General features: G+C 42.6%; 1 protein-coding gene across 1 annotated transcript in view; it reads left to right on the forward strand.

The window, feature by feature from the left end:
- Positions 1-522: 522 nt before the first annotated feature.
- kcnh1b (potassium voltage-gated channel, subfamily H (eag-related), member 1b) overlaps positions 523-12787 on the forward strand; it is a 33297-nt gene continuing 21032 nt past the window's right edge. Inside the window, exons 1-7 of the mRNA XM_026996407.2 lie at positions 523-628; positions 1623-1746; positions 2544-2650; positions 2743-2871; positions 3396-3514; positions 4222-4614; positions 7952-8381. Coding sequence (XP_026852208.2) covers positions 556-628; positions 1623-1746; positions 2544-2650; positions 2743-2871; positions 3396-3514; positions 4222-4614; positions 7952-8381 — 1375 coding nt within the window. The 5' untranslated portion in view covers positions 523-555. The remainder of the gene's footprint in view (positions 629-1622; positions 1747-2543; positions 2651-2742; positions 2872-3395; positions 3515-4221; positions 4615-7951; positions 8382-12787) is intronic.

Here is a 12787-nt window from a genome sequence, read left to right on the forward strand (position 1 = left end):
TATTTAATATACTCAATTGAGGGCTAATCCGTATGGCATTCCATAGTCAAATGTACGAAACACTCCAGCAGATGGAGCCAAAATACACTGGAGAATTTGTTAAGTATTAAAAATCTTACCTGAGTCCAGATTATCCTATGTGCAGGATGCCGTACGCCTGAGAGATGCTCCACTACCCATGTTATCATGTTATCATATATAAATAGTGGTTCATGTAGATATTACTACGTATCATAATATTTAATTATCCTATTATAGACCTAACATCCTTTCTGGCAAAATAAAATACTTGGAAAGTGATGGAGGTCACCATTTGACGGCTAAACGAAAATTTGAACTATTTTTTTTTTTTGATAATGTAGATAATGTAATTTTTTTAACTCTGTCGGATGGGTGGCACCGAACCGGGTTAGCGAGTCCAGCCCAGAGGTGTCCGTCGCACCCACGCGTTTTAACGGAGGGAGCGCCGCGCCTCTGCTCCGCCAGCATCCGTGACCAAGTCCGAGAGGGACTTGGCCGCCGTCGTTCGGACAATTTAAGTTCTCTTCTGTCGGGATGGCAGGGGGACGCAGAGGACTTGTGGCCCCCCAGAACACTTTTCTTGAGAACGTTGTCCGGAGGTCCAACGGTAAGACAGTGTGGCGGGCGTTCTTAAACATTTTTAAGATTATGTTCTCACCAGCGCGTTTTTGATCGCAGGGTCAAATATAGAGATCACAGGTAACGAACACATCCTGACAGGACTTCGGGTGTAAAGCCTAGCAGATTTTAGTTATTGCTGGAGGTAACTTGCTTCGTAAAAAGTAACAGATGCGACAGTATACATGACAAGATGCGACCAAGCTCCCGATACTTTAGGTTTCTTGGCATGCGATCTCTGCTTCAACATCTTTTTTGTTAAGTTTGTTTGTTGGCTTTCTTAAAACTGTGCTTCCCCTCTAATCGTCTTGCTTTTCAACTTTTCAGTTTGGGCATTATCTCATAGACAGACAGGTATATATGTTCTGAAGTGATGTTTCCCTTGCGTTCCCATCCTAGTCATCCATACATGTTGTGGCTTTTCTGTTCAGTTATAAACGCTCTGTTTAGACATGTCTGCGATGTCGATTTGGTTAGTGTTATTCCAAGTCATTTATACCCTACTAGACATTTTCTTTTCTGTTTTAATGTCTAATCAAAGCAACCTTTCGGACTGTCTCTGATACGGCATGAATGTAGTCCACTCTAGACACCTCAGCGGAACCACTGAAAGTGTAGTTTACTCTGTAGTCAGAATTTTCTTGTTTGAATCACAAATCCTCAGCATGTCGGTAACATCAATATAATTTAGAAAATAAAAAAAATTATTATTGCACTAAAAAATGTTTTCCATCCTAACATTGGGCCGATGATATCAGGAACCTCCAAGGTAAAGGTTCTTACATACATTACAAAAAAGATACCACTAGTAGATTTGTTAAAAATTACAACAACAACAGCAAAAATAGATACAGACAAGATTAAGCCTAGTCAGTGAGATTACCAAGTGTTTCAGGGACTGGCCTCTGTGCTCATCCTGGGAGTTGAAGAGTCAGGATTGCTCAGATATTTTACATAGCTAACTTTCTGTTATTCCTTTCCAGACACAAATTTTGTTTTGGGAAATGCTCAGATTGTGGACTGGCCCATTGTTTACAGTAACGATGGCTTCTGTAAGCTGTCTGGGTACCATCGCGCCGAAGTCATGCAGAAGAGCAGCACCTGCAGGTCTCTGTCTTCAAGGACCTCATCCACACACACACACACACACACACACACACACACACACACACACACACCGAGATGAATGCTACTGTATGCTACTGCACCCCACCCTGTTTATTCACATGACTGAGTTGGGCGTAAATCTCTGCAGAGCAAACCAGCTGAGCGGTGCACCCGCTATTTAACTCTTGGCAGAGCAAATAAAGATATGCCATAAATATATGCCAAAGAAATGCTCTGATGTTGTATCCTGCAAGATCCCAAGATTAGACACAGACTGCAGGAGTTTATATGGTAGGACGCTGCCAGTACAGTAGTAGAGCTGATCTGTAGCTTGAATGTTTGGCTCTTGGCCAGTTTTGCAGTACCCTAGTTCACATGTTTACAGTACCCTAGATCACATGTTTGCAGTACCCTAGTTCACATGTTTACAGTACCCTAGTTCACATGTTTACAGTACCCTAGTTCACATGTTTGCAGTACCCTAGTTCACATGTTTGCAGTACCCTAGTTTACATGTTTACAGTACCCTAGTTCACATGTTTGCAGTACCCTAGTTTACATGTTTACAGTACCCTAGTTCACATGTTTGCAGTATCCTAGTTTACATGTTTTCAGTACCCTAGTTCACATGTTTGCAGTACCCTAGTTCACATGTTTGCAGTACCCTAGTTTACATGTTTACAGTACCCTAGTTCACATGTTTGCAGTACCCTAGTTCACATGTTTACAGTACCCTAGTTCACATGTTTACAGTACCCTAGTTCATGTGCCTCATTCATTCCGCCCCACTCTCTCAGCTTCATGTATGGTGAGCTCACAGACTACGAGACTCGTGAGAGAGTGCGCCAGACCTTTGAGAACTATGAAACAAGTTCCTTTGAAATTCTCATGTACAAGAAGAATCGTAAGTAAGCTGCAAAAGACAGTATCAACAAATATGGAGTCCATGTCTAACGTAATGTACTCACCAAACTGCGATGACCTCACTCCAAACAGGAATGCCGGTGTGGTTTTTCATTAAGATCGCCCCGATCCGCAACGAGCAGGACAAAGTCGTGCTCTTCCTGTGCACGTTCAACGACATCACTGTGTTTAAACAGCCCATCGAGGATGATTTGGTTAAAGGTTTGTGCAGTGACATCACAGGACATATCAGCTGATGTACTGACATAATAGGATTTCTGCAATAAAAATATTACTGCCGAGGCCAGGGGGAGAAAATGATTGATTTGCTTATAAATGGTTTATTGTTAGCTGGCATAGCTTGGAGATCTTTCGCTCTCCACGGCAAAGTGAATCGGATGTCCATGATCAATTTGTTACAGCGTCTGACAAGCAGGGCAGCTACAAACCAGGCATACTTCTACCAAGCTCTTGTCTTCTAAACAGGCCTGAGAACAATTAAGTTAATTGTCAGTCATTTTGTCAGTCATTTTCTCATGTCAAATGTTCACATAGTGTAATGTTTGTGCAATGGCTGGTGTGAGCAGTGTCTCCCTCCTACATTATATGAGTAGTGTGAACAGGAATTATTGGGGGCGGGGGGGGAACATTTCCCCCATCCCCCACCAAAAAAGACTGTTTTGTCTATATTATTGTTCACTAAATATTGTTTACTGATTGTGTATTAAAAAAAAACGTTTCCTAAGGATGGGGCAAGTTTGCTCGTCTGACGCGAGCTTTGACCAGCAGCCGTGGGGTCCTACAGCAGCTGCCTCCCTCTGTTCACAAGGGCGAGAATGTTCACAAGCACTCTCGTTTGGCTGAGGTATTCGTGTGTGTGTGTGTGTGTGTGTGTGTGTGTGTGTGTGTCTGTGTGTGAGTGAGTGTGTGTGTGTGTGTGTGTGTGTGTGTGTGTGTGTGTGTGTGTGTGTGTGTGTGTGTGTGTGTGTGTGTGTGTGTGTGTGCATGTGTGTGAGTGAGTGTGTGTGTGTGTGTGTGTGTGTGTGTGTGTTTGTGAGGCAGGGTTAATAATCCATGGATTCTCAAGCCAGCCTCTCATTGACCTGACTGGTATATATGGAAATCTCGGGATTGCAAATGCTCGCTGTTGTCACTTTATGGAAAATTTGGGCCAGTTCCAATTATCCATCTGCCTTCTTTGAGTACTTACTGTTTCTTTTGAGTTACTTACATTTTGACGGCTTGATAGGATATTAGTACTTCCTGTGCCTGTGACACAGGAAGATTGATATATGATAAGACACAGCGGGGAGCTTTAGCACTTATTCAGCTCTTGACAAGCAGTGACAGAATTAAATGAAAACTCAAAGATATACATGCTGAACTGTAAAAAAACCCAAAACATTGAGATTAAAACAAGAAGTGTTTTACAATTCAGCAATACATTTTCAGTACACCACATAACTGAAGTTAAAGGATAAATCCATAGCCAGCAGCTTTTAAAATGAAATCATAAAATCAATTGGTGTGCAGAAGCTGCTGTAATCCCTGCCTCATGCCTTTACCTCTCAGGTACTGCAGCTGGGTTCAGACATCCTCCCCCAGTACATACAAGAGACCCCCAAAACACCACCCCACATCATCCTACACTACTGCACCTTCAAGACCACGTGGGACTGGGTCATCCTCATCCTCACCTTCTACACGGCCATCATGGTGCCCTACAATGTCTCCTTCAAGACCAAGCAGAACAACGTTGCCTGGCTGGTGGTGGACAGCATCGTGGATGTGATTTTCCTAGTGGACATAGTGTTGAATTTCCACACAACGTTCGTTGGGCCGGCTGGGGAGGTGATCTCAGACCCCAAACTAATCCGCATGAATTATGTAAAGACCTGGTTCATCATTGACCTCTTGTCCTGTCTACCCTATGATGTCATCAATGCTTTTGAGAATGTGGATGAGGTGAGAGTTCTTTTCTGCAATCTAGAAAGAGCTGCTTATGTCTAGAGCCTGGGGATTGTTCCAGTTGTTCAAATGATAAGTGAAGTGCATCTAATTGGTGGAATAATGATGGACGCTTTCGGGTGATTTTAAACTTCCAAACTGCGTCAGCATTTTTCTAAAATACTGTGTTGATCTGTGCATTGCGTGTGGTGTAGTGACCGCAGGACTTCATAGGTCTTGGACTGCAACAGAGACCTTAGATTTTAGTGGTCATGTAGATCGGGCATAGTAGTCATATCTTCACTCCTTTTTGAAGTAAATGCTCAGGTAACTGAATGATCAGACCTTGTTTTGATGCAGTGATGAAAGTGAGAGTGTTTGGTTGTTATGCTGTGAGTCAGTGTGAATGGCTTTGCTGGGTACAGCGGCGGCGGTTTACTTCAGCATGGCAGGCGGGCTGTTTTGGATGTGGGGAAATGAAGGCAGCAGTCACCGCATGTGTTCAGTGTTGCTAAGTCACGGCACCCTCTCACACAGCTTTACAATGACACAACTAAAGGTTGTGGATGACTGACACATCAATTACTTACTAATCCAGCATTTCTCATAGCATGACTGAGGCAAAGCAGAATGGTCTGCTGGTTTCTAAGTTACCTCTGAAATAAAGTCATCCCATGACACCAACACTTCTCCCTAGAAATAGTGCTTTCGAATCATCTTCATCTTCATACCACCTAACCTACTGTGTCTGAGAAGGCGAATGCGTAATGTTTTGCTTTAGAAATCCTCCATGGTGCTTTGTTATTCTCTTGAGGTGAGAGAGCTCAACTGTTAATCTAGTCTCAGACTCCAAGTATCAGTCCAACCTATGGGAATCTTTACTGATTAATGTTCAGAGTGGGAAAGCAGGTTGATTAATCTTTGGAATGGATAAGTCTGGCTTTTAATTTGGGGTCTTTGTTTGGAAACTGCAGATGCCTCAATGGATTTTGGTCCATGGTCTGGGACTCTAACACATTCACAACCGTTGTTTAAGGGTTTAAGGGTTACCCTAACTGTGAAGATCTGATGTAAGATGTGATGTCTCGTAACTTATAAACCAATTTGGAAACTTAGCATGTGCTTTCATCCTGTCTTCATGGCTAAAGTAAACATCTACTGAATTCATTACTTTCTATTAAAAGCATACATCTTTGACATACACATTATACACTAATTAATCGCAAATACTCCAGCAAACAGGCGAATGTGCCTCTCTTTTCTGAGGGGCTACACTGGGACAACTTTACAGCTGATTGCTCTGAGGATAAGATGAAGTGTGATGGAGTCATTTATAACAGACTGGTTAAAGACTTGAAGGAGTGAGTCTCAAATCTGCTTTCTCTTGCTTAGTGAAGGAGAGGTATAGTGTCCAGGGTAGTGAAAGACAAAGAGAATAGTGTCCAGTGTAGTGAAAGACAATGAAAATAGTGTCCAGTGTATTGAAAGACAGTGAGAATAGTGTCCAGTGTATTGAAAGACAGTGAGAATAGTGTCCAGTGTAGTGAAAGACAGTGAGAATAGTGTCCAGTGTAGTGAAAGACAGTGAGAATAGTGTCCAGTGTAGTGAAAGACAGTGAGATTGGAGGGACGATCAAACTGAACTCACCCCATCCCAGGTTTTCTCTCAGCACCTCTCTGGAGTTTCAACCAAACACCACTGATGTCTTTATGTAATGCCTTTGTATGCTCATGTTTCAACAGACAGTAGGAAAAAAAAAAGTAGTGGAAGTCAGTACTGTGGAGTGTAGTAATTTTTACCACTTAAAAAGTAACAAATTATTTATGAAGTATTTATTATTTAAAATGTTTTTTTTTTTGTATAAGGTGCATCTTACATGAGATGAAGAATCAAATTACTTTGTATTCTTCAATGAACCAGTTTATGCTACATATAGCAGGTCCCCCACATTGAGGCAGACACATTTAAAATTGATTTTGTAAAGAATTTCTGAAACATCCAGGCCACTAGGTGTCAGTATACTTGGTGTTTCTGGAGTGGTGTAAATAAAGGTTATGGTACTGCTGTTACTGGTGTAAATAAAGGTTATGGTACTGCTGTTACTGGTGTAAATAAAGGTTATGGTACTGCTGTTACTTGTGTAAATAAAGGTTATGGTACTGCTGTTATTGGTGTAACTAAAGGTTACGGTACTGCTGTTACTGGTGTAACTAAAGGTTACGGTACTGCTGTTACTGGTGTAACTAAAGGTAATGGTACAGCTCTTAATGGTTTAACTAAAGGTAATGGTACTGCTGTTACTGGTGTAACTAAAGGTAATGGTACAGCTCTTAATGATTTAACTAAAGGTAATGGTACTGCTGTTACTGGTGTAACTAAAGGTAATGGTACTGCTGTTACTGGTGTAACTAAAGGTTACGGTACTGCTGTTATTGGTGTAACTAAAGGTTACGGTACTGCTGTTACTGGTGTAACTAAAGGTAATGGTACTGCTGTTACTGGTGTAACTAAAGGTTACGGTACTGCTGTTACTGGTGTAACTAAAGGTAATGGTACAGCTCTTAATGGTTTAACTAAAGGTAATGGTACTGCTGTTACTGGTGTAACTAAAGGTTACGGTACTGCTGTTACTGGTGTAACTAAAGGTTACGGTACTGCTGTTACTGGTGTAACTAAAGGTTACGGTACTGCTGTTACTGGTGTAACTAAAGGTAATGGTACAGCTCTTAATGGTTTAACTAAAGGTAATGGTACTGCTGTTACTGGTGTAACTAAAGGTTACGGTACTGCTGTTACTGGTGTAACTAAAGGTTACGGTACTGCTGTTACTGGTGTAACTAAAGGTAATGGTACTGCTATTACTGGGGTAACTTAAGGTAATGGTACTGCTGTTACTGGTGTAACTAAAGGTAATGGTGTTGGTGTAACTAAAGTCCTCAGCCACCTTGCCTCAGAAGCGGCTGTCTTCCCGGGACTTGTCAGCACAGGTTATTCAGGATTTTCAGTCTGTATGGCCCCACTGTGTGCAAGCCAACCAAACTCAGCTTAAACCTGCATGCTTATGTGTGTCTGTCTGTCTGTGTGCAAGAGAACAAAAGACAGAACAATACAGGTGCTGGACTAGAGTGGAAACTCCAGGGTAATATGGACTAGAGTGGAAGGTTCATAGTAATATGGACTAGATGAACTAGACTAATATGTTAGTCAATATGCTGTTCCATTAAGCCCAGTCTCACTGTTATTAAAGAAGCCACTGGTGGGACCCAGTGAATGAGCTCAGGAGAGTGGAATAGAAAGACGGTTGGTCAGAGGTCTTTTCTAGTTCATTTCTCGTCTGTCCAACTCTTTCTGTAGGGCATCAGCAGTCTCTTCAGCTCCCTGAAGGTGGTGCGTCTGCTGCGTTTGGGCCGCGTGGCCCGGAAGATGGACCACTACATTGAGTACAGCGCCGCCGTCCTGGTGCTACTGGTGTGCGTGTTCGGCCTGGCCGCCCACTGGCTGGCCTGCATCTGGTACAGCATCGGCGACTACGAGGTCACCGACGAGGACCACAGGACCGTGCGGAAGGACAGCTGGCTGTACCTGCTGGGCGAGGCGGCGGGGACGCCGTACCGCTTCAACGCCAGCGGCATGGGGCGCTGGGAGGGCGGGCCCAGTAAGGACTCTGTCTACATCACCTCCCTCTACTTCACTATGACCAGTCTGACCAGTATCGGCTTCGGGAATATCGCTCCCACCACGGACGGAGAGAAGATCTTTGCCGTCGCCATGATGATGATCGGATGTGAGTAAGGCTCTCGGGGAGGCAAAATTAAATAATAATTGATAATAAAATTATGATTTATAATGAAATTATAATTTGACAAGTTTAGTGAAAGTCCAGCTCTCTTCAGCAATAACGTCGACCTTTAAGGGTTGAAGGTAATCAGGACGCTCACGGATTAGGATGTTGAATATTGATTTGCTCGGGGTAAGACAGAGGCAAGATGTGTTGCAAAAACAGGCAGCAGTCAGAGTTTGTAATGAGGCAGAACAAAGAGGCAAGGCTTTCCAAATTGTAGTCAGGTATAGGTGTGGGTCAAAACCAGAGTAATAATAAGCATGCAATGTGTAAACAAGGCAAAACCAATGTATCGTAATCCAAAACACAGTCCAGGTAGAAAACACAAGAAAGGCACTCCAAAGAGAACGCTCAGTATGCATAATAGAATAGGCAATACTTCGCACTGGGAAAATGTAACAGCATTGCTTAAATACACAATGGATAATTAGAGTCAATGTACTCAATATTCTGGGGATGCTGAACTCCGGCTTTCGGAATCCCAGAGCAGCTGTGTCGCATCACAGAACTGTGACCAGACCATGGTCCCCAAGGCCGAACCTTTGTCGAAGTGGAGGCTTTTCTGGATACTGGCAATGAAAATCCTCCTTCAATCCAGGATTGTAACATTGTGCGAAGACACCAGCATAGTTCCTCTGGACCATAATCCTCCCAGTCGATGAGACATTGCCGAATACCTCCACGCTGCTGGCCCAACAACTTGTTCACAGCATAAACTAGCTCTTCTTCCCCCTCAATGGGCAAGGGAGGAGTCAGCTCAGGACTGGCCTTGTTCAGAAGACCTGAAATCACAGGCTTAAGCAGTGACACATGGAACGAATTTGATACGCAGTATTGTTGTGGTAACATCGTTAATCTTCCGTAGGACTTTAAATGGGCCAGTATACTTGGGGTTCAGCTTCTTATAGCCTTCACCAAACCTGAAATCTCTGGTAGATAACCATACACCATCTCCTGGTTGATACACTGGCGTAGGTCAACGGTGACGATCTGCAAACTCCTTATGGCACTTCAGGACAGCCTCGATGCGCTGATGTGTCTCCTCCCAGACTTGCTCACTACATTCCATCTAGGTATCCACCACCGGTACATCAGTGGCATTGGTTGTCCATGGTGACAAAGGCGGCTGATATCCTAAAACATACTTAAAATGGGTTTTTCCAGTAGCAGTAGATGTTCCGTACTATCTCCGCCCACAATATATATTTGATCAAGTCCATTGGGTTATTCTGATAATAGAGTCTGAGGAATTTTCCTAATTCTTGATTTGCCTACTTGCACTGACCGTTAGCTGGAGGGTGGTATCCTGATGTGAGGCTTATGGACACTTCCAGTCACTCAAAAAAGATGACCATACTCATGAAGTAAACTGAGGTCCTCTATTACTCAAAATATTCTTGGGAGTTCCAAAGAACCTAAATAATTGTTCACATAATGTTTCTGCTTTCTGAAATGCATTGGTTATACCCAAGAATGGAATTAACCTCACTCCCCTTGATGCACAGGCCCCGGTAAAGGCTTTTTGGCAGGCAGTGTTTTGGGGGTTTTACATTGAGAGCATATGGAGCATGATGCTACATACAGGTGAACATCCTTAAGTGATTTGAGATGACCTGTTTCGTGCACATCTTGCCTGGATGTCTGGAAGATAGTGAGGAGTGCACATAGGTGATGGACCTGTCACAAAATTCCTCTGGAATGTATACTTTTCCCAGAGACACTTCACTGGGGCTTTCCTTGTTGGTCATGGCTTTTTCAGTTTTTTCATCCATTTCCCATCGAATAGACAAAATGATCATCTGGAAAGGCAAAATCTCTTTTGGTTCAGAACACAAATAAAGCCCACTATCATGCTGTTGGATATGAAACAAATCATCCGCTTTAGTGTTCTTGGTGCCAGGGTGAAAGTGTCAAACCTAAAGGGTCAAACCTAAAGAAAAACAAGCACCTCCGAGCTTGTCAAGAGATGAGGCGCTTGGCTGCTCGCAAGTTCTCCAGGTTTTTGTGATCAGTTAGTACTACAAATGGATGATTCTCTTCCCTCAAGCCAATAATGCCACTCTTCTAATCCAGTTTAATGGCTGGTAAGTCATGGTCTCCTATAGGTGCATTCTGCCGCAGTTTATGAAAATAGAAAGCTGCAAGGAAAAGAGGCATCAGAGCTCTGTGATAATATGGCTCCTACCTCTGTCTCAGAGGTCAGTTAAGAACAGCTTCCACCTTGTGATCATCCATAGAAACTCCACCATCACTGATGGCATATCCCAAAAAAAGAAACAGACTTTAGATGGAACTCACACGTTTCACCCTTGATGTGCAGTTTGTTTTCAAACAAGCATTGGAGTACCTGTCGGACGTGCTCCACATGTGTCCTGGGATCTGGGGAGTACACAAGAATTTCATCAATATGAAATGCTGATAGGTAACATTACAGACCTGGTATAATATTAAGCAGAAAGAAACCTGGTGATGGTGATGTCTATAGGTTATACATGTCAGATAGTCAACGATTTACAAAAATGGCAATTGCATATAATATTGTTGTACTACTGTGCAATTGTTATTAGTCCAGTTCCTTTTCATCTTGTGAATTGGGGAGCTGTAGGATTCCTCTTTATTAACATAAATAACTGCCAATTTCCACAGTGTTTCATTTTAAATTCAATATGCAGTGTAATTAGTTATGAACTAAATGGTATGTAATTGCACAGACTGTGATGCCTTTCGCAATGTGATCCAGGCACGAGTGGGTTCTCTGCTTGTCCTGATCCAGGCATGATCAGGACAAGGTGGGTTTGCACCTTGTCCTTGTGCATGGCTTTCTCTACCAAGTGTGTGATTGACACACTTCCTGCCAGGCCCTGTGGGAGACGTTCCCACTATATAGAGCCCTGTGATGATCTAGATTCATTCTGTCCCAACAGCAGACTCACGGAGCAGCCGTGATAAATTACTTCAGTTCTGGGTTGTTGTTTTTTTTGTTAGATTGTAGACGCTGCCCCTCAGATGATGACTGCTCTTTTGTCTCCACATTCTTAGTTCAGTGACACCGGGAGAGATGCTCAGGGTGCCATGCAGCTCTGGATTTAGTGTTCAGGCAGGATGTTCCTCTGTTATTATTCAGACTAGATGTTCCTCTGTTAGTGTTCAGGGTAGATGCTCATCTGTTGGTGTTCAAGTTAGATGTTCCTCTGTTAGTGTTCAGGGTAGATGCTCATCTGTTGGTGTTCAAGTTAGATGTTCCTCTGTTATTGTTCAGGGAAGATGCTCCTCTGTTTTGTGTTTGGACACTATTCAGACAGTTATTATACTTGCACGTTTAACTGCCTTTTAGACCACAGGAGGAATTATCTTGACACACATTAATTATTTGTACTGGGTGTGTTGATAATGGAGCAGTATTCCAGGAAATGCAGCAGAAGCAGAACACTGCAACTGAACATGGTGGACGTGTGAACATGGTGAACATGTGGACACATGATCATATGAACACAGTGGACATGGTGGACACATGAACAAGGTCGACGCCATGGACGCAAACCAGGTGCCTCTCTAAGCATAGTATTGTCTTTCTTTGAAAATCTGAAGATGCCTGCCACTACCATCTGTTAGGACATAGATTAACACTACACTAATCTACACTACTGTCTGTTAGGACATAGATTAACACTACACTAATCTACACTACTGTCTGTTAGGACATAGATTAACACTACACTAATCTACACTACTGTCTGTTAGGACATAGATTAACACTACACTAATCTACACTACCGTCTGTTAGGATATAGATTAACACTACACTAATCTACACTACCGTCTGTTAGGATATAGATTAACACTACACTAATCTACACTACTGTCTGTTAGGACATAGATTAACACTACACTAATCTACACTACTGTCTGTTAGGATATAGATTAACACTACACTAATCTACACTACCGTCTGTTAGGATATAGATTAACACTACACTAATCTACACTACCGTCTGTTAGGATATATATTAACACTACACTAATCTACACTACCGTCTGTTAGGATATAGATTAACACTAATCTACACTACACTACTCCTCTACAGATAAATATGTAAAAACACTGAAACATTTCAGGTTGATAGACCTTAAACCTTATGTGACTGTAATCACTTTAAGATGTCATAACAGAAAACTCAAATAGGCTAGAAAATGGAAGTGCTGCATGGCGTCTTTTCTGGAGGCTTGAGGATTGTCTGAGGAGGCTGAGAGAGGAGAGACTGACAGGTTTCAGACAAGCAAACTGTGCTGGTCTCTGACAGACAGACTGAGCAGGTCTCTGACAGGCAAACCGTGCCAGTCTCTTATGC

Source organism: Electrophorus electricus, chromosome 26, assembly GCF_013358815.1.
Source record: "Electrophorus electricus isolate fEleEle1 chromosome 26, fEleEle1.pri, whole genome shotgun sequence".
Classification (NCBI taxonomy): Eukaryota; Metazoa; Chordata; class Actinopteri; order Gymnotiformes; family Gymnotidae; genus Electrophorus; species Electrophorus electricus.